General features: G+C 34.9%; 2 protein-coding genes and 1 long non-coding RNA gene across 4 annotated transcripts; 2 read left to right on the plus strand and 1 right to left on the minus strand.

Annotated features, from left to right (window-relative positions):
• The first annotated feature begins 390 nt into the window (after positions 1 to 390).
• LOC110791927 (uncharacterized) lies at positions 391 to 6,143 on the plus strand. 2 transcript variants are annotated; one of them, XM_021996697.2, is made up of 8 exons: positions 391 to 640; positions 1,585 to 1,682; positions 1,824 to 1,891; positions 2,659 to 2,728; positions 3,275 to 3,366; positions 3,483 to 3,587; positions 4,205 to 4,304; positions 5,787 to 6,143. In XM_021996697.2, the coding sequence occupies exons 2-8, from the start codon at positions 1,599 to 1,601 to the stop codon at positions 5,961 to 5,963; spliced, it is 696 nt and encodes a 231-aa protein (XP_021852389.1). In that variant the 5' UTR covers positions 391 to 640; positions 1,585 to 1,598; the 3' UTR covers positions 5,964 to 6,143. The 2 variants fall into 2 exon arrangements, with proteins under 2 accessions (XP_021852389.1, XP_021852388.1); XM_021996696.2 differs by having other exon boundaries at positions 393 to 640; positions 2,659 to 2,731.
• A 1,806-nt stretch (positions 6,144 to 7,949) lies between these two features.
• LOC130466019 (uncharacterized) lies at positions 7,950 to 10,460 on the minus strand. The gene is made up of 4 exons (XR_008926040.1): positions 10,203 to 10,460; positions 9,859 to 10,117; positions 9,119 to 9,182; positions 7,950 to 8,121 (listed from the first exon to the last, which is right to left on the minus strand). It is a non-coding gene; the product is annotated as an uncharacterized lncRNA (long non-coding RNA).
• A 7,116-nt stretch (positions 10,461 to 17,576) lies between these two features.
• Positions 17,577 to 19,569, plus strand: LOC110791926 (protein TAB2 homolog, chloroplastic). Its single transcript, XM_021996695.2, has 5 exons — positions 17,577 to 18,239; positions 18,395 to 18,464; positions 18,574 to 18,745; positions 18,832 to 18,975; positions 19,126 to 19,569. The coding sequence occupies exons 1-5, from the start codon at positions 17,704 to 17,706 to the stop codon at positions 19,383 to 19,385; spliced, it is 1,182 nt and encodes a 393-aa protein (XP_021852387.2). The 5' UTR covers positions 17,577 to 17,703; the 3' UTR covers positions 19,386 to 19,569.
• The last annotated feature ends 47 nt before the right edge of the window (positions 19,570 to 19,616 follow it).

The raw sequence follows: 19,616 nt of genomic DNA on the forward strand, positions 1-19,616 counted from the left end.
TATCAAAGACACTAATTTGATTTTTTTTTTCCCCATAATAATCCTAATAAAATACCAAAATAAATTAGGAACAAGTTGTTGCCTTTATTTCAAGACATAGTCCACGATAAATTTAGTGTGGACCAAGTCCATTGAAGAATTGGTGTTTCAGTTAATATAATTTCATATACCTACCTCCCCTTGAGTACGAGAACTCGATACCATAAGAGTTTTGGAGGTGGATCCCCAAATTTTAAATTTTATAAAAATAGTTAACCAAACATCAAATATGGGGTTGGATGATTTCAAACCCATATCTGATTCCAAAATATACTGAACCAAATACACCTTAAGGATTTAATTTCCATTTGTCTACTTTGGCCCGGCCCAAATTTGTAGCACGGTTTCGAATATAGGCTATGCAAGTGTGAAATACAGAGTAACTGAGATCTTCTTCAACCTATCTTCAGTTTTCTGGCGGAAAAACTTTCATACAATCAGCAAGTTTGCTTGGGAAACGTGAATATTAGATTGAAATCTCGTTTCCCATTCGTTTCCGGGATGAATTCAGTTTCAAACCCGTCTCCATTTTTCTGAAACGGTTTCGGCGCGTTCCGAAACGCGTTTCCCGGTTTCCCCGTTCCAGGACGTTTCGGAAACGGTAAGTCGTGATTTTTTGGCGTTTCCGTGCTTCGTAGATTCATAGAATAATTGGGCATAAAACGATTTTGTGCATAATTAATCAATGTTTTTGGCATAAATTAGGTACGAAATCAAAATTAAAATAAGCTAAATAATCAGATTATTTCCTAATTTCGAATTTATCTAGGCAATTTTCGGATTTATATTCACATAAAATCAAATATTTTCAATGTGTTTTAAATTTATACAATTAATCATATATTAGTTGCATAAATTTGGAATATCAATCGAAATTGGGATAATAAAATCAGATTTTTTTCCCCCTTTGAAGCTTGTGTTTTACAGCATGTATGTGTATAAAATCTATGTTGTATACGACCAAAATAATTAAAGTCAAAATTTATTTTTGCATATTAATCCATACTAAATTCTGCCGTAATTAAATAAAAATAATCAAGAATATGCATCAAAATTAAAACTTTAATCATGATCACTATGCGGCCATAATTTGGTATTTAGATCGGTAATGGATTAATTGTTGCTCCCCAATTTGAAAAATGTGTGAATATCGAGCACAGCAGTTCAGAATTTCAATTTAAAGTTTGAAACTATAGTATTATGGATTTTGTATTATAGTATTAATGGATTTTGTGTTATGTAATCGGTTCTTGGAAGTCGAAACTTGCTGATAAACATACATTATTTTCGTTGTTGAAATTGGTTTTTTTTTTTTTACCATGTGATAGTATTGAGATAGTTTTGTCGTAAAAATGGCGAGCGGGAATTGGAAAACGAGGCAGGTGTGGGGGTTTGAGAAACTCTCATTCGAGTAATATGGTCAAGGACATTACTCTTTTTGCTTGATTGCTGAACCTTGTATAGGCTCGGTGTTCACAGCTTGGCATGGCTTCTTTGCTACATTTCGTGTTGCAATTTGTGTAATTATTTTTTATGCTTTTGCAGTGAGGAATCTTGGTATGGGAATCAGCAAAACTGAGATAAATCTGAGAAGGTTAATTGCCGCTGCACCTCAACAGAAAAATCAGGCGAAATTAATTCATGTATGCAAAACATGTTGGTGGGCATGGATTTTAGTAGTTTGAATGCATCTAGTTGTTTTTAACCGTATGATTACTCAACGGGTTTGTGACTCCTTTGCTTTTGTCCTGGTGCCATGTCTAAATTGGACTGTAATTTTGCAGTATGTGGTTACTTTGCGCGAATTGTTGGAACAGCTAACTGAAGAGACCACTCCGGAAGGCTTGCCCAGGTCAGAAAGCATTACATCCTTATTTTTTTAGTGCTTGTTTAAGGAGTGTTAAACATTTCGCTAATGAAAAAAAATACTTCGTATATTAACTGTTAGCCTGTTGGGTAGATAAAACCAGAGCATCAGTGAACGGTTTTCTTTCTCTTTTTTTTCTTTTACGGTTATGAAAAAAGTGCGGATATTCTACTGCCCCTTTCACCAAAATAGAGAGAAAAAGGTTGGAGGTAGAGAGGGTGATAAGTTGGGGATAAGTTGTTTCAGCAACACCTGGTAGAAGCAGATACTATTGAATGACATCAGCAGTAGAACTATGTAAGAACCTAGTATTGGTTAACTTTTGAAATGCAATGCAGATTTGCTGCATTTATGAAATCTTTATTTGGTTGAGAACAAACATGTCCAGCATTTGCATAATGTAGAAGATTGTTAGATGGAAATGGGGTTAAATTCATGAATTATCAACCATATCACCTGTTCATTTACGAGTTAATAGTTTAGAATTGTGGGTTTATTTCTAAATAAAATTGCTCTCATAGTTTCCATTGGCATGTAACCAGTTGCTATTACGCCACTCGATGACTATAGTGTTTTGTGATACATAGTTCAATGTTATTTCGAATATGTTTTGTGTTTTACACCTTACTCTGTCATTAACATAGCTCATTCTTCCCCTTTCCCTTTTCCCTTTTCAAACTCCTAATTACTGTATGAGTTTACCAAACATCAATCTTAATCAATGAACTCTGCACCTGGGTTTTGGCTTGTAGGGTCTCAAAAGCTAAAGTAAATGACTACTCTGAGAAGATTGAAACTATTGCATCCAAATTAGTTCCACCTGTGGTAAGTTTTGACTCTTGCTGTGTATTATTTGGCTATGCTTAGTTCTACCTGTTGTGGCCGTGCATTATATGTTACACTTGTTGTTTATGTAATTCTGGTATGATTTTGATTAACAAGTTTGCTAGTGATTAGTAGATAGAGAAAGTTGAGTTTGAAATCATGCCAAAAACATAAACGTGCGATTCCTAAAGACCAATTTTTCTCAGTAACAAATTTCATATGTATCATTACCTTTTAAAAGGGGGAGAAAAGGAAGAAAGAAGTGGCTGGGACCCTCTTTATATAAAGAAAAGGGTTCAGGTGTTATCTGTTTTTCCCCTGAAGATAATGTTGTCAGTGAGTAACCATGACTATCCTATGACCTCTTTCCATATCCCTTTTGTAGTTTATATTCATAAGAGTTCTTCAGGTTGGTTTTTTTCTTTCAAAAGTTTCCAAAGAGAAAAGTTTGTTGCTTTTTTATTTTTTATTTTTTTTACCAACATCTGTGTGGAAGGAGGTCTGTTGTTGTGTACATGATTATTTGGTACATGAATAATGCAGGAAGTCTTTGAAGAGATTTCCACTAAGGCAACCCATCAAATAGTTGAAGAGGTAAAAGTTGCGTCCCCACCAGGACTAAGAAAGAGACCAGTGTATGTAAACACATGTATTAAATTTAATTACTGCAATTTTTGAAGTATGTGCTTATTTGTGAAGTTATTTCAAGGAAATTTCCGAAATTGAGTTGAATTTTTTTCTGGTTGTATAGCCCATCCTTGTTTGTTGAGGACAGATCACGTGATAATGTGGGAACTGATTCCTCACCACTTATCAAATTAGATGCTGCTGCAAATTCACATATAGAGAAGCACAGGTAATTTTATTTGAACATTATTTCATAGACGCGCTTAATAATTCTGATGATCTTTGCCGAATGTTTAACACTATTTACTTTTAAAGTAACTTTGCTTAAGGTCTGCTTCATGGAGCCCATCTACTGGGCCTTGCGTTTTAGAACTTGAAAGTTGAAACATCAGGAAACTATGTTTTGTTTAGCTCCAATCAAAACAGAAAACAAGAATTGTGACATACTTTGAGGAAATTTTTTCGGCTCACGTCCTTTTTGGAAGATTTTTCCTGTGAATCTGAAGTGTTTAGGTCTTTTTGTATGTATATAGTAACAAAGGGCTAGCTTATCCCCTTTTCCTCTACGAGATGAAATCCTTCTATTTTTTTGGGTCAAGTTACAGGCTTATTAGAATAGAGTTCTGAGTGGCTTTGCGATTTGTTTAGATTGTTGTAAAATTTATAGTATTTTCTTATTAATTCTTGTTGAGTGTATTCTCTCAGTTTTTCTTTGTAGGTAATCATGCAGATATAAAAAAAGGGTTTTATAAATTTATCTTTGGATTCAGCACTAAAGTCAGGATATTTTTGTGTCTACAGACATATTAAAAGTATGTTTTAAATTTCACCTCTTTTGCATTACAGAAAGCTTCAAGAAGACTTGACAGATGAGATGGTGGGAATGGCACGGCAACTAAAGGAAAGCAGTCTCTTAATGAGTCAGTCAGTGAAAAATGCTGGGAAGGTACGTACCTGTCTTGTACCCTTTGCTTTCTTTAGCTCGCTCAGAACATGACACTGCTTTGCAAATTTGAATTACTTTTCTAAATGGAATCTTACAACAGTGTTTTGTTAAGGGATTAGAATGTGTTTTTCTTTCCAAAATGATTTGTTTTGCAACAGAATTCATTTTCTGTCCATATGTAAGAAATCTTATCATCATGATGAAATCCTCAAAATGTCACTGGGTTTTTAATTTTTTATCCTTTATCTCTCCTACCTAAGATTGGGACTGGATTGGACCCCTGCAAAATTTGGTGTTGGTTCAGGCTCAAGACTAAGAAACCTGAAATTTTCTGTTTGGATTTGGATTTAATTAAAAGTAAAATTGAATCTTACACTCTACTCCAACCTGTAGCGTCAAATGAACTTATACTAAATGGGAAATCTTGTGAGGCAACTAGGTGTAATATGTCGCAGATAAGATTAACTGAGGAGCTACTTAGGCTGTCAATATGTATGTGCTTCAGGTTGGTCATCTGCAGTCAGGTTATGTATTTATGCCTAAATGAGCTGTTAAGCATCTGTAGAACTCTGCCTTATGAAATGCTGTCTGATCACCCCTTTAACTTTCCCTAACGTTCTAGAAAACCTAAAAATGAATATGAAATTCAAGAAGTGAGGTAATTATGCTATGAATTAACACAGGTTTGACATCACAAATGACAGATTTATAAGGAAGAAGAGGATGATTTGATTACAGAAAATGTTACGATATTCAAGCATTGGAGAGGCTGATTCTCTCCAAAGTGAACTCTTAAAAGCTCAATACAAAACTCACCAATATTCAACATAATCTTCCGTCCCTAATATGCTCTCTATATATAGTGATAAACTCCCTAGCTTAATCCAAGCTACCCATAACTAACTTATAAGGATAATGTCTAAAGCACCCCTCTCCCTTGTATCAGTTTGTTGCATATTATTTCAGTACCATTGTATTTTCGATAAGATCAAAGGCCAGTTTCATTTAGTGACCTCCGTTTCCTGTGCATTTAATGTCTATGAGATGAGCTATATGTTGTGCATAAAGCCAGGAGCCCAGGATAGATGTTGGGGTTGTGATATTTGGGATAGTGCACTATCCTGTGTTGCAGTTGTATCTACAAATTGGTCTTACTGTCTCACGACTCTCTCCTTTCTGAGAAGTTTTCCATGGAAGCTGATATGGAAAGGAAGTTTTGAGATGAAATGTCACTTTCCCCCCAAGTCTTCAGTGTAGGAACACATATTTTGCTTGCTTTGGCAGAAAATAAAACTCTCTGTTCCCGTTTTCCCCTCCTGCCGACAAGTGTATTTTTCTTAATGTTATGATTGTTGGCTTGTTGCTGCATCTCACTTTTCGATCCAGCTTCTACAACTTGTTTGCTTCCATGGCTCGCATTATTGTTAATTTTTTCTGCAGGGTTAATTCTGTTTTATCACTATGGGGTTTTGCTGGGTGCAGGTACTTGATTCAACTGAAACAGCAGTTGAGCATAGCTTGGCAAGCACTAGCCACGCTAATGTAAGGGCAATGCATATTTTTTCACAAAGCTCAAAGACTTCATGTTTTACGTGGCTTCTTATGTTTGTTATGCTAATGGTCTTCATGATGGTGGTTTTCCTTGTTCGTATTACCTGATTTTCTTACTTGGGCAGTTAAAACTTATAACAAGGTGATCATATAATGTAATTAGCAAGTTCATGGGCTATGGATTGTTGTAATGTAATTAACTTACTACTTTTCTTCCTAAACTAAGGACATGAGAAGGTATTGACTTTCCTCCCTTGACTATACTAAGAAAATGTTGAAGTTTGTTTATGGAGAAGAGTTCCAACAATGTATATGCCTAATAGACGGAGTGAACTCGACCTTGTAGTACATAATGTCGTCGATTATGTAAATGTAAAAGATTATACCTTTGGAACATGAGATTGTGTTAAAAGCAACTAAATAATATTGTATTTACAATAACTAAAAACATAGTATGTCATAAAATGTTATTCCCTTATATTCAAAGAGATTGATATAGAGATTAGTTAATAAGCAAACTCAATCAAGAGAAACATTATCATTTCCCTTCCATTGCAATTTTAATAACTTCTGAATATATACAACTCTACAAGTAATATGTTGGTTAAAGGCAAGATGCAATAAGAAAGATATAAAGAAACAATTGAAATAAGAAAATATAAGAGCGCAAAACGCCTTTTAAATATAAAACTAAACAGCAGCAATTTATATCCCGACGAAAAAGAGATCATATTATTAAAGTTTTTCAACCAGTAATTCCTTCACTCCTACAAGATTACCCAAAACATATGGAAAATTGGAAATACTCCATACATGTTAAGAAACAAAATGATCTATGTGATGATTGACTCGGTTAACCATTTCTTGTCGATCCAAAGCTTGAATATTTAACATATCAGTAAAAGTTGCATTCTACTTGGAAATGTGATGAGCTCCTTGGACACTAAAACAATTCCCTCGTGTAATTTTGAATATGTATTTCATCAGATAACAACCCAGTTGTACCCGATGATTTTCCTACTGCAACATTGATAACGAGCCACTTCAAAGTAGGAGTACTTTGAAATTACTGCACCCGAATGTACCTTCGTTGACAACAACAGACAAATATACCTTTTTGACAAGAATAAAAACCATATCCATGTTTTGTTATTTAATTGGCATCACCAAACATAGTTGGCAATAAAAGAAAAATAGCATATTTAATATTGTCCTCCTTGGGGTTTGTCACCTCAATTTAGGGAACTCTACATAAGCATGCCGAAAATCAAATTTTCTTTTTATATGTCCAGATGCTGTTTTAAAAAGATCAACAGCTTTCTTCCACTTTCTGTAACATCTCATAGATAAAGAACAACACATATCAACAAATGCATAAAAAAAATCCCATTAAACTTCAAATCATGTTGCGTACAACTATAAAGACTTTAATACAATTTTCATTAGTCTCGCTTGTTGAGCTCTAGAATGAAGTTGTAGAGAAGCTTTTGCTTCCAGAGACGAAGACTGATGGTGTTGTTGGTCTTTCTCGTGCGCAGGGTCATCGAGATAACAAAACGACATACGGACATGATAGTGTGTGGGCCAACTTATTTCGTATATATGTCATTCAAAAAGGTCTCAACCACCAAGAAATGGGATTACAGGAAAGTCAAATCAATGAACTAACTTTTTACAAAAACCTAAAATAGGGCGGTCAAGGAGCTCAACCAACCAAACGACTTGCCTGGCTGCATAGGTAAAAGTCAAACTCCGATGGATGGAAAATTCTGGTCACATTTCCTTTTGCAACTAATAAAAAACGTGATTAAGAGGAACAATAGAGCAAGCATTTCACAAGATTAGAATAAATATAACGAATTAAACATGGCAAAATATTGCCACTCTTGTCTGTCATTGTTTGTAACACCCCGACAATTCCCTCTTTTCTAAAATAACCTTTTTATATAAAACGTAGAGAATTATCAAGGCATTATCGCCCGTGTGAAAACGTATCGGCTTATTCAGAATTTTGCAGCGGAAAACATAATAACTAACTTTAATAATTTAAATAAGTCAACTACGGAATAAAATCTAAAACCAACCAACAAAACAAAGTCAACGTAATTAATTAAAACAAAGTTCGAGTCTCTTTAAAACAGGCCAAACAAATTCAACATCAAACTTAAAACAAAACAATTTAATAACTACACAACTCCTCAATCCCGAACCCCATGATGCATCACCTTCAAACCTGTAATGGACGATGCTTATTGATCCCTAGAGACTGCTCACCAAGATTGGGTCATCACAGGATCAATAAGGCATAGCCATGATCAACATGCACAAGCAAAATCACGTAATCAGCAAAGCTGAGTACTACATACTAAATCAATAATAACCCTAACATGATTCTATTAAACGAATAATCCTAACATGATACTAATAACGTAAGTAAGAATAACCAAGACACATTCACTTTCATATCACAGTTGACTAGACTAGACTGGACTAGACTTTCATAACATTAATATTATTTTAGTTGAAATAGACAATGGACCGAGTTGTCCGTCCAACAGTCTTCACTAAGGAAGACGAGGTACGGGCGCGACTCCGTAACCTCACTGACCTGCGATATCGAGGAACGTTTGAATAAAAATAGGACACGGTGATCAATCCGGTCCCAGAGAAGGCCATGGGCTACCACCATGAACCCCAACTCCTGTTTTTCCGTCACTTTAGACGTGCACAGTCTAAAGCTATTGCTACCCAGTTTCACTTTACATGATTTACAAATTGAGACTCTGTTATGACTCAACAATCACATAAGGCATACAATCCACATTTGTTCACAACTGTTTTTATCTTGGAATTAAGTAAGTGATCATAAAGGCATCAATCAAGACTCATTCCAATTTATCCAACCTTTCCTTTAACCATGATCAACCCCTGTATATGGGTGTAAAGTTTCAACTTACTAAACAAGGTCCACCGCCCTCATAAAGTAGTGAAAAGCTAAAAAGGAACAACGATCGATCAATCCAAACCAACATATATAGAATAATCTAGTGTTCCCAACCAACATGTTTGTATCAATCATCCATACTAGCATGTTATAATTCTCATAATGCAATATAAGTTCAATATGTCCGTCCAACAGTATTAAACATGCAATTTCAACATAACCAAGTTCGTCAATAATATCAACATCACCAAGTTCAACAATAATATCAACATGGTTTCAACAAATAGCACGCATTCCAAGCACACAGGTATGTACGTACCTTGTGTAAACAAATAATAGGCCACTTTAACACTTTCAAAAGTCGCCTACAAAGAATTATCCGCCTAAAACAACCAACAAATAATCCCAATCAATTCCTAATCATTGACAACCATAAGAGAGCATTCTAAATGCATCCTAAACATATTTAGAACTTTCCCCAATATCAAAACTTAAACATTTGATTTCTTAGCATCATAATTATTGAATTAGTGATTGAAATTCGTTGAAACTTTTGCAAACATCGTACTTTAAATTTTCAGCAATATAAATTCATTTAAAAGCTTCACCAAGGTCAATCTGCGTTCCCAGTATCTCAAAACAACCAATTCAATAATTCATACTCAACCTATCATGATTAAAAATCATAAAAACCTCGAATTTCATACTTTAAACAATCAAAATTCATATTTCAAAGTAATTTGATAATCTGAAAATTAATAACTTTATTATATAATTTGCATAATCTGAAATTTATAATTTAAATTACAAAAATCATCACTTTAATTCAAGAAACATAATTCAAATTAATGAAACATAATTCAAATTAATAAATCATAAATAAGCCCTAACTTATAATTCAATCAACCAAAACTTGAAATTAATTCGTTTATAAACTCAACCAACATCTGAAAATCATGTTCAAACCATAAAAATTATGAATTTAATATCAAGAACATAATTTAAATTAACAATTATAATTAATTAAAATACTTAGTTACTTAGGGTTTAAGAAATAACCAAAGAGAGAGGAAGAGGAAGTGCTGGCCGGCGGCAAACAACACACGGCAGCGGGCCTGGCGGCGGCAGGGCTGGGCGACGCGGTGGTCGGCAATGGTGGTTGCGTGTTCGAGCAAGAAACACAGAAGAGAGGCAAGGCTGCTTGTGTGCGTGGAGGAGAAGGAGGGAGGCCGACTGGGCAGGGCAGCAGCGGCTATGCGGGTGGTGCGGCGCAGCGTGCAGGGGAACGATGAAGGTGGCTGATGGTCCTCGGTGGTGGCTGTGCGAAAATAGAAGACCCGATTAAGGAGAGAGGAGGAGTGATAAACGGAAAGGGAACGAAGGAGAAGAGAAGGTTGGCTTACCAGACGAACGGTGGAGGAACAGGGATGCCGACGGCGGCGGCTCGACGGCTACGGCGCAACAAGAACTCAGTGAGAGGTTTTGGGGTTCTGAGGGTGAGAGTTTCACAAGAGAGTTTCATGAGAGGAGTGAGTTATGGGTATGAGAGTTTTTTTGTTTTTTTTTTGTTTTACGTGAAAAGCAATGAGAGGGAAGTATGGGTTTATTTATTTGGGCTTCACCAATTTGGGCCAAGATTAGGATTTAGTTTAGTACTTGAATCTAAAATCGATTAAGATTGCTTTCAAATTTCAAACGTGTTTTTGTAATTCAAATTCTTTTCAACATGAATTCTAAAATTATTTTTGATTGCCCAAACCGTTAAAATATTTAGAATATATTTAAATAGAATTAAATATGCATTAAATATATAAATATAATAACATTCAAAAATCGTTAAATATTTAGAACGTACTTAAAATAAAATAAATATACGTTAATTATATATTTATTACTAAAATTCATAAATTCTATTTAATTATAGATAATATACGTTAAAATATATTAATAAAATTTATAAATTTACGGGGATTACATTGTTGTTATCAACAGGGAAAAGGCGGCTATGATCCCTCTTCTTCACAACCACATATGTCACACGTGGTTGATAGGTCTCTTGGATGGATTTACAGGCCTTTGAAAATAAAAAATAAAAAGAATGAAATAGAAGTAAATATTCAAAAAATAAATACACCAGAGTGTACTTCAAAATGTGATATCTGTAACAAACTTTTCTTGTAACAAAAATTTCAAACTCAATTGCTACCAACTGCAGGTCACATGACACAAGGTCATAGGATAAATTCAACCGATTTAGAGATTTAAGCTCAACTTAGATACAAATTAAAAAAACTCAATACATGTCGTATCACATCAACCTCATGCAGCCTGAGCAAACTGGCCTTCGCTTACTCTATCTCTGTCCAACAAAAAACTAAGATTAAGAACGAGAAAGACATCTGAGACACATTTATACCTAAAGAATATGGTCCTTTTAGAATATTTTGCAATTAGATACACTCACATGTACAGTTGTACATAATATACATACCCTCTGCAACGAATCTTCCAACTCCTCCTTGTTCTCTATTTTCTCCATTTCCCGCTGACTGTAAACAAAATTAGCCGCTCTACGTACTCATACCAACCTTGCATGTGTCTTTGACCTCTCAGTTTTCAGTAATATCCAAGTGTTTTCCTCTTCGCACCAACATGTTTATGGTGAATAGCCGCACGTACGCACTCTTTATATACTTTCTTGTATCATCTTACGCATTAGCGATTGATCCAACCGTTCAATTCACCAAGTTCTTTCTCAACATGCATTTTCACCTCATTTTTAGCTGCTTGTTGCAACTCATGATCAATGATAAAGGTATTTTTCGTCGATGAAAGAACACACCCCTACCAAACAAAATTTGTAAAACTCCTAACTAACCGACTATATTGACTATAGCGGCAAGCATAGGGATCGTCCCATAGAAACGGAGTGAATTGAGTTTGCTAGTTAAGCTAGTTTAGGACGGAATTTGGTTTTGAATTATCAACTACTAATCTAAGCTATCAAACAAGTTTATCCAAATAAGGGAACCGCTAAGGAATCGGGGATAGGCTAGGGTAATCGGGGAAGGACAAAGGAATCACACAATCAAGATGCAAGGAATTGATACATAGGGGAAAAGCTACAATTGACGTGCTCGCCACCTCTCGGATAGAACACGCTAAGCCTCTAATCAAGGAAAAGCTCTCGCATGATCCTAAAACTAGACAACTCACGATTGAGAACTACTTTTCACATGCATCATTGTAACACCCCAAAATTTGGACCTTTCAATATAATAAAATCCTCATTTTTATTTGAGAAAACGGTCGTCCAAACATTGGGAGTATTACATGGCACGCATTTCCTCTCGAAAATGAATGCGATATAACAATATATATAACAACATTCACTAAGTAGTCTAAAACTTAGTGAATGTTGTTACAACCAAAATTTAGAAAAAATGAAAAGTTGTCCGACTAAAGTGATTACTCTAACGTTCGCCCTCACTCGAGTCGTCCCCCATATTTAACCTGCACATACATAAGAAAAGAGAAAGAGAGATAAACTCCCAAAAATCAGAAAACTGAGTAATTACGACTCCATCCCGTAAAATAAATAATTTTATTTTAAAAACTTTTAGATTTAAACATAAACAAAACATAGTAACTAAATTAGATAAATCCGTTAATCAAATGACAAACAATAATTTATATTTTATTTAAGAGAGGGAAAGAGAACGCTAGTAGGCCGGGACTAGTCCCAAAGTAACCACCTACTAAGAAAGGGTCGCGCGTCACCCTTAAATGATGGCCAAGTAATCCAGATGACAGGATGTCCCTAGTGTGCACACCCCTCACTAATACTTCATGATTAGGAGGAAGACTTATAACAGAGAATTGATAGAGAAATACGGAACCTACTAGAAGCCTATTGAGTAGCGACACATTACTCAATAGAACAACATCTAGTAGGGCAACCTGTTCATCACCCTTTCGGATTTCATTTCCCCTCTTAGATTTTTTTTTTACTTGTTATTTATAGAATTAAACGACTCTAAACACATGGTAAAGTAATTTATTTTGGAGCAACCAACCAAAATTGTATTTTATAAACCATATACTAACTAGTATCCATAATCCTTACTTTTACGAATATCTCGCGTGAGATATCCTAATAATGACAAAACAATGGATTAATAAAAATTGTCCAAAGTTTAATTCGAACAAAGCCCATCATCTTAACCAATAATACAAACATACTCTTAACAAAATAGTAATAATATGAAGATATTTTTGACAACATAGTTGCACAATGCATAGTTTCGAAATAGGTACGTAGTAGTATAGATAGCAGTAAGTCAGTAACGACACCCTTCCTTGTAAATACTTGCAATCGATCTCCAATAACCTTAATATAATGTATTACACTTAGCACATAGTTATATATATATATAAAAAAATTACCTCTAATGAGACCCTAGAGATGATAGACATCGATAATTACCTCGCAAAACGTAAAACCCGAAATACGTAGTACCCGAAACTATAAACTTTCTTGAGTGTTGGTACCTATGTAGCATCCGTCTATGAGATGGAGTAGTAGTTTGGTGGAGAAGTGTGAATGATGAAAGTAAGGGAGAAGGGATGGGTATATATATACTCCTTCAATGGAAAATGAATGGTTAAGCAATAATGACTAGGTGAATTAGTAAGTTAAAACCTATAGAAGTTCAACTGGGTGATCATTGATGATGTCGGTTAAGGGATATATAACACTTCATATTATCAACATTTACTTCGTTTGTCTTTTAATACTTGGAGTTATAAAAAGAGAAAGTTTTAAAACATCAAAGTTGTTTTTACATAATACAAAATAACTCATGCTAAGAAATCTACGTAACTAGCTGGTCCAAATGTTACTAAATACTACTACGTAAAATATTTACTTTTTGAAATAATAAAGAAAGGTTTTATTTGAAAATAATAATTTATGATACGTAAATTACGGGATATTACAATCATAGAGATTCACAATCTCTTGCCAAACCAAAACAATGCACTCCAATCAAACCTATGGAACTAGCATTTGCAACTACTAATTCTATAGACATGGAAATCCTAGCATCAACTCAAGTTTAATCACATCAATAATCAACAATCATCCTCTAATTTTCCCCAATTTAGCTCCTAGATTCTCCCCTATCCCTAACTAAAATCTACTCACTACTCATGCTTTTAACTAAGAAATTCAAGTGTTCAAAGCTACTAGACATGGAATTGAAAGGATGAATGCAAGGAATCAAGAAATTAAGAGTTCAATTGAGAATCAATGAAAATAAGAATCAACAAAACAAACTAACATCAAAGCAATTAAGCAATCAAAATTTCAAGAAGAATTGCAAAGCATTAAAGATTGAATTAAAATTGCAAGAAGAAGTAAAGAGTTGAGAGAGATTACAAATTGAAGCTTCTCCAATGGAGTTTTCTCCCTCCTAAAACCAAAGCTTGAAGACTAAGAAAACCTCTCTAATTTACTGAAAAATCTAATTATGAATTAATGTTTTAATAATAAAAACGAAAAATCTATTTATACGATTCCTAGAAATAGAAAATTTAAACTCGAAAATGTCAGCCCGCGCAGCGATGCGACCGCGGAGACCCAGGTGCGATCGCACTGGTGCGAGCGAACGGGTTACAGACTTGTGCGATCGGGCTCAGCGACGACTTCTCTTCTTCGCACCGTGCGAACGGGCCCAAATTCTGCGGGAACGCACGGCCTTGAGATAGGCAAAAGCTCTAAAATCCTCATGTGCTCGCACGAAATTTATGTGTGTGCACACGAATATTGGGTGCGAGCGAGATGGAAAGGCATACGAGCGCACGAAAACCTTGAGAGTTCCTGCATCGTTTTTGCGATTTTGTGCGAACACACAAATCTGGAGCTCGGTCGCACGGCCAGCATGACTTCAACACCAAATTTGCTGACCCGTGCGAACACACAAATTTCCCGTGCGATCGCACGGGCCTGATTCGAGCAGTTTCCTACTTATTCTCCATCATTGTCCAATATTTTCCTGAAAAGTTCAAAGATGGTATAAGGGCATAAAAATGTAACAAAAGCTATCTAAAACTACCAAAAAGCATAATAAAATTCTATAAAATCCTAAGCTTAGAGCGACATAAATGCCGCTCATCAAACAACCAACCAAATTATGTAAATTAGTAAATGTAGTATGGTTAAAGGCTTCATAATGCATCAGATACATATAGACAGGTATGTTATCTTCTGGATATATCAACATTTTTAAATCTATGCACCAATGTCTAAGTGGACCCTATTGTTTATTTCAGTTAAGAAAGCTGAAAATATGTTTAGGCAATATACATTAATAACAAGAGGCATGGCTACTAACATCAGTTGGTAAAAAGAGCCAGGTACCTACAAACACTGTGACAACGAAAAAAGCTAGCCAAGGAAGGTGGAAGATAAAGATAGGAAAAGTGTTCTGCTCCTCGCCTCCAGCAACAGTTCCTACAGTTAAACAAAATCATGTTTAGGACAACAAGTTGGGGCACGAATTGAAGAAGGGAAATGGCACAAAAATTGGCAAACACAACAACAAGTTCTGGACCAAAAATATATGTACCCAATCATGACCCAAAATTCCATTCCACCCCATAAGTTCTTAATGATTGCTTCTATTTCTACTGTATAATTAACACCCTTGAATTGACAATCCCCAAATAGTAATTTCTCAGTACAAATCAAAATACCTAAATGAAAGTGGGATTTGATGACCTGCGCCGCGAATTGTGACAAACATCAGTCCTTCATAGGCAATTGTCCATCTACCAACCTGCAAAATCAGAGTTCCAACTTGATATTACTACATTTTACATCAATGCAAGTACCTTTATAAGACAAAACAATCAAAGCCCCATTTCGAATTTCAAAGATTTAAGCAGACCAACTATACCCAAAATTAGAAATTGAAAATTAAATCTAGGTTGATCCAACAATTAACAAGAAAAAGGGATAAAATTAAACACACTTTACATGATTCAAAACACCTAAAACAACAATAAAATGATTAATAATATAACTACACTATCATTAACGACTAATTCAAAAAATTAATCAAACAAAATATTAAACAACAAATTTGCAATTGACAATTAAAGAAGATGAAATTATAGAGCGAGAGAAAGAGCAAACCAGTGAAGTTGGAGAGTTTAATGATGTTGGCTTGAGCATGGTAGGTTTGAAGTTTTGGACCAACACCAGAAACAACAAATTTCGTCGTCTCTTGCTAAAGAGTGAAGAAACAGAGATTCTCGGTGTAATGTATAAAGATGAGAGATAAAATGGAGATTGATGATTTTGGTCGCGAGAGAAGGGAGGCAGAGAAATTCCAATGAAGAGGAAGAAAGGGGATCTTGAACAAAGAGAGGGTGAGGGTAGAGGGTACAAACGTAATTGCAAGGTCAATAAGGGTAATTATGTCACCACGCTATTCTTAAGAGAATTATCAATTTTTATAAGAAGGATAGGAGGGCTATTATGGGCATTAAAAGAAATATTAACTTTCATGTTTTGGGCTTTTGGCTTTTTAAAGGGTAGAGATTATGAATTTTTTCAAATCTAATTTTTGAATAAATCTTCCTTGCCTTTTGTATCTCTTCTTAATAAGCAAGGTGTTTCTCTTTAATGTGAGTTACTCGCTACTCAGAAACACAAAATATTTTCCTTTACTTATACATTTGTAAATTAGCAATTTACCTGTTACATCTTAATTACGAAATAAAATGCATGTTATTCCAATGTCCATAAAAGTCATTTTACACAATCAAATAACCACTAACTTTTAGCAATCAGCTAATTGTTACCAAACACATTTATACAACCAACTAGCCAAATCTGCTAAACAAAAAGGTAATCACCTAACTTCTAATGCAAACAGTAATTAAACCTCTAACCTCTAGTTGTCAAACAGGGTCATTATTCACACACTAGCCTCCTGCATCTAACCTTTATTTTCTTCTTTCTATCCGCAACTTTGTACCCATGTGAACTTCTTTTTTTTTTTTTACTTTCTAATTCTAATTGAGTATAGAATTTTAATGTTTTTTACAATTTAAATTCAGAATTTTAGTTTTACATTAGCCTCCTTCATCTGACCTCCATTTTCGTCTTACTTAATGTTTGAATATTCAATATATTTGTTATACTAGACTCGTGTATTGTATTAAATTATATATTAGAACTTTGAAATACTTGAAAACTATTGCAATATGCTTGTAATATTATGAGTAGTATTTCTCTATTTGCAAATCAAGAATTTGTATATTTTAAATTAAGAATAATTTATTTTTTAAAATAAACTTGTTTTATTTATTCAATGCTTATTCAAGAAATAAAATAAATTTCCTTCAAAAAAAAAGAAATAAAAATAAATAATCAACATAATAAACCATTTGTCTAATATTTACCTCAAAAAAAACCATTTGTCTAATATTAATAAGAAATAAAGTATTAAACAATAAATTATATCAATGCCCTTAACGATCATTTTACATATTAAACAGCTACCTGCTAATTACCAAACATTTTTACACAAGCAGCTAATTCAATCAGTTAGTTAAATCAGTTAATACAAACAGCTAACCGCTAACAACTCATAACCAAATTGGGCCTATAATTTTCCTTTTTAAATACTAGGTATAGATTTGATCACATGTATTTGTAATTTTAACAATTTTATGGATTGTGGATTGAAAAAATCGATTTTGGCGTTCACTTGTTCGGTCCGATTTTGGACCGGTGATCAGCCATAGGTCGGACAGTTTGTGGTAGAGAATTAAGCTCACCTTATATTTTCTCCTCTATCGCGCCTTATCAGTAAGCTCTAAGAAAAAGCTTCAATGGCTACTCTGAGCTTCAACCCTACCAAATTCAGAGACCAAAAAGCATCAATCCCTTACAAACCCATTTCCAATTTCACTTCTTTTTCCCAACCCACCAAAATTTCATGTACCTCAACCCCTCATAATCTATCAACCTCTCCCCTTAAAACCTCATCAAAGTGTAGCAAACGACACCGTTTCCAGCTGATCAATTCAGTCTCTGAAAGCTCAATTTCATCCCCTGTCGAGGAAGCTGAAACAATTGAAGAAGATGATAAAGTTGAAGATGACCCGACTGCAGAAATGAGCTTTCTTGACCCGGGAACTGAACCCGAAAACATAACGGAATGGGAATTGGATTTCTGCTCAAGACCCATACTTGATATAAGGGGTAAAAAGATATGGGAACTTGTTGTTTGTGATGATTCTTTATCTCTCCAATACACAAAGTATTTCCCAAATAATGTTATTAATAGCGTCACTTTGAAGAATGCAATTGTTGCCATATGTGACGATTTGGGTGTCCCTCTTCCTGAGAAAATTCGATTTTTCAGGTCTTAATTTTCTGGATTTCTACTTGTTTTCAGTTTCTTTTAAGATGAAGTTTGAGTTATATTGACTTATAACTTATTGGGTGTGTTTCTTAAGTTCGTGTAGGATAATGTTCACTGATTGTGGGTTATTGGGTGTTAATTTGGTCAATTTGCAGGTCTCAGTTGCAGACCATTATAACCAAGGCATGCAAGGAACTCGGAATCAAACCTATCCCAAGTAAAAGGGTAATAAAACTGTTATGATTTCTTTGTAAAATTTGATTGTGTATAAGCTTAGATTTCCTAGTTGAGTATGTATGTCCATAGTCGATGTTAATATGTAGCGTAATTGCAGTGCTTATCGTTGCTTCTATGGTTGGAAGAACGGTATGAGACGATTTATACACGGCATCCAGGGTTTCAGAAAGGAGCAAAGCCGCTTATGGTGTTAGATAACCCTTTTCCTATGGAACTTCCTGAGAATCTGTTTGGGGAGAGATGGGCATTTGTCCAGTTGCCTTTTTCAGGTATTCAGAATCAAAACTCAATCCTAGGAGAATTGAATAACAAATTGTAAAAAGTTAGTTGATATTGGAATTACTAATAATGTCAGCGGTGCGAGAGGAGGTGTCAACCTTGGAGAAGAAATTTGCATTTGGTGCAAGCCTAGATTTGGATTTGCTTGGGATTGATATCGATGAGGAAATACTGATTCCTGGTTTAGCTGTTGCATCTTCACGTGCCAAACCGTTAGCAGGTATTGCTGCATCATTTTCTCTTCTGCTTGTATTGATTCTACAAAATTAGTCCCAAAGAACACAAACACGAACACAAACACAAACACAAACACAAACACAAACACTTGCTCTTGAATCTAATCCTAATTTTGTTTATGTTTAAACTGCAGCTTGGATGAATGGATTGGAAGTCTGCTCCATTGAAGCAGATACAGCACGGGCAAGCTTGCTGTTATCCGTGGGGCTTTCCACCCGGTATATTTATGCTACATATAAGAAAACACCTGTCACAACACAAGAAACTGAGGCATGGGAAGCAGCTAAGAAGGCTTGTGGAGGCTTGCATTTCCTTGCCATCCAAGAGGACCTTGACTCTGATGATTGTGTTGGCTTTTGGCTCCTACTAGATTTGCCACCACCCCCTGTATAACTATAACCCCTTTTATTTTCTCAATGACAAACCCGGCTTTTTGTTTCATTTATGACAATGGATCATCTTAGGCATTGTGTCTTACAAACAAACAACATGTCATTGTAAACAATAGTAGCACCAACACTCGAGTATTTGTATTTTGTGACCAATACTAATGGGCATTAAACTTGTCAACTCCAAACATGGGTGATGACTAGTGTCATAATACAACAGAATGCAACAAGGCTA

Source organism: Spinacia oleracea, chromosome 1 (assembly GCF_020520425.1).
Source record: "Spinacia oleracea cultivar Varoflay chromosome 1, BTI_SOV_V1, whole genome shotgun sequence".
NCBI classification, from domain to species: domain Eukaryota; kingdom Viridiplantae; phylum Streptophyta; class Magnoliopsida; order Caryophyllales; family Amaranthaceae; genus Spinacia; species Spinacia oleracea.

What these genes read in the sequence shown, in the direction of transcription:
- LOC110791926 (XM_021996695.2), top strand. Translation starts at nt 17,704, where the DNA reads ATGGCTACTCTGAGCTTCAACCCTACCAAATTCAGAGACCAAAAAGCA. An exon ending in GAGAAAATTCGATTTTTCAG is followed by an intron (nt 18,240 to 18,394) that starts GTCTTAATTTTC and finishes GTCAATTTGCAG; the next exon opens with GTCTCAGTTGCAGACCATTA. An exon ending in ACGTGCCAAACCGTTAGCAG is followed by an intron (nt 18,976 to 19,125) that starts GTATTGCTGCAT and finishes TTTAAACTGCAG; the next exon opens with CTTGGATGAATGGATTGGAA.
- LOC110791927 (XM_021996696.2), top strand. Translation starts at nt 1,599, where the DNA reads ATGGGAATCAGCAAAACTGAGATAAATCTGAGAAGGTTAATTGCCGCT. An exon ending in ATCAGGCGAAATTAATTCAT is followed by an intron (nt 1,683 to 1,823) that starts GTATGCAAAACA and finishes GTAATTTTGCAG; the next exon opens with TATGTGGTTACTTTGCGCGA. An exon ending in GGACTAAGAAAGAGACCAGT is followed by an intron (nt 3,367 to 3,482) that starts GTATGTAAACAC and finishes CTGGTTGTATAG; the next exon opens with CCCATCCTTGTTTGTTGAGG.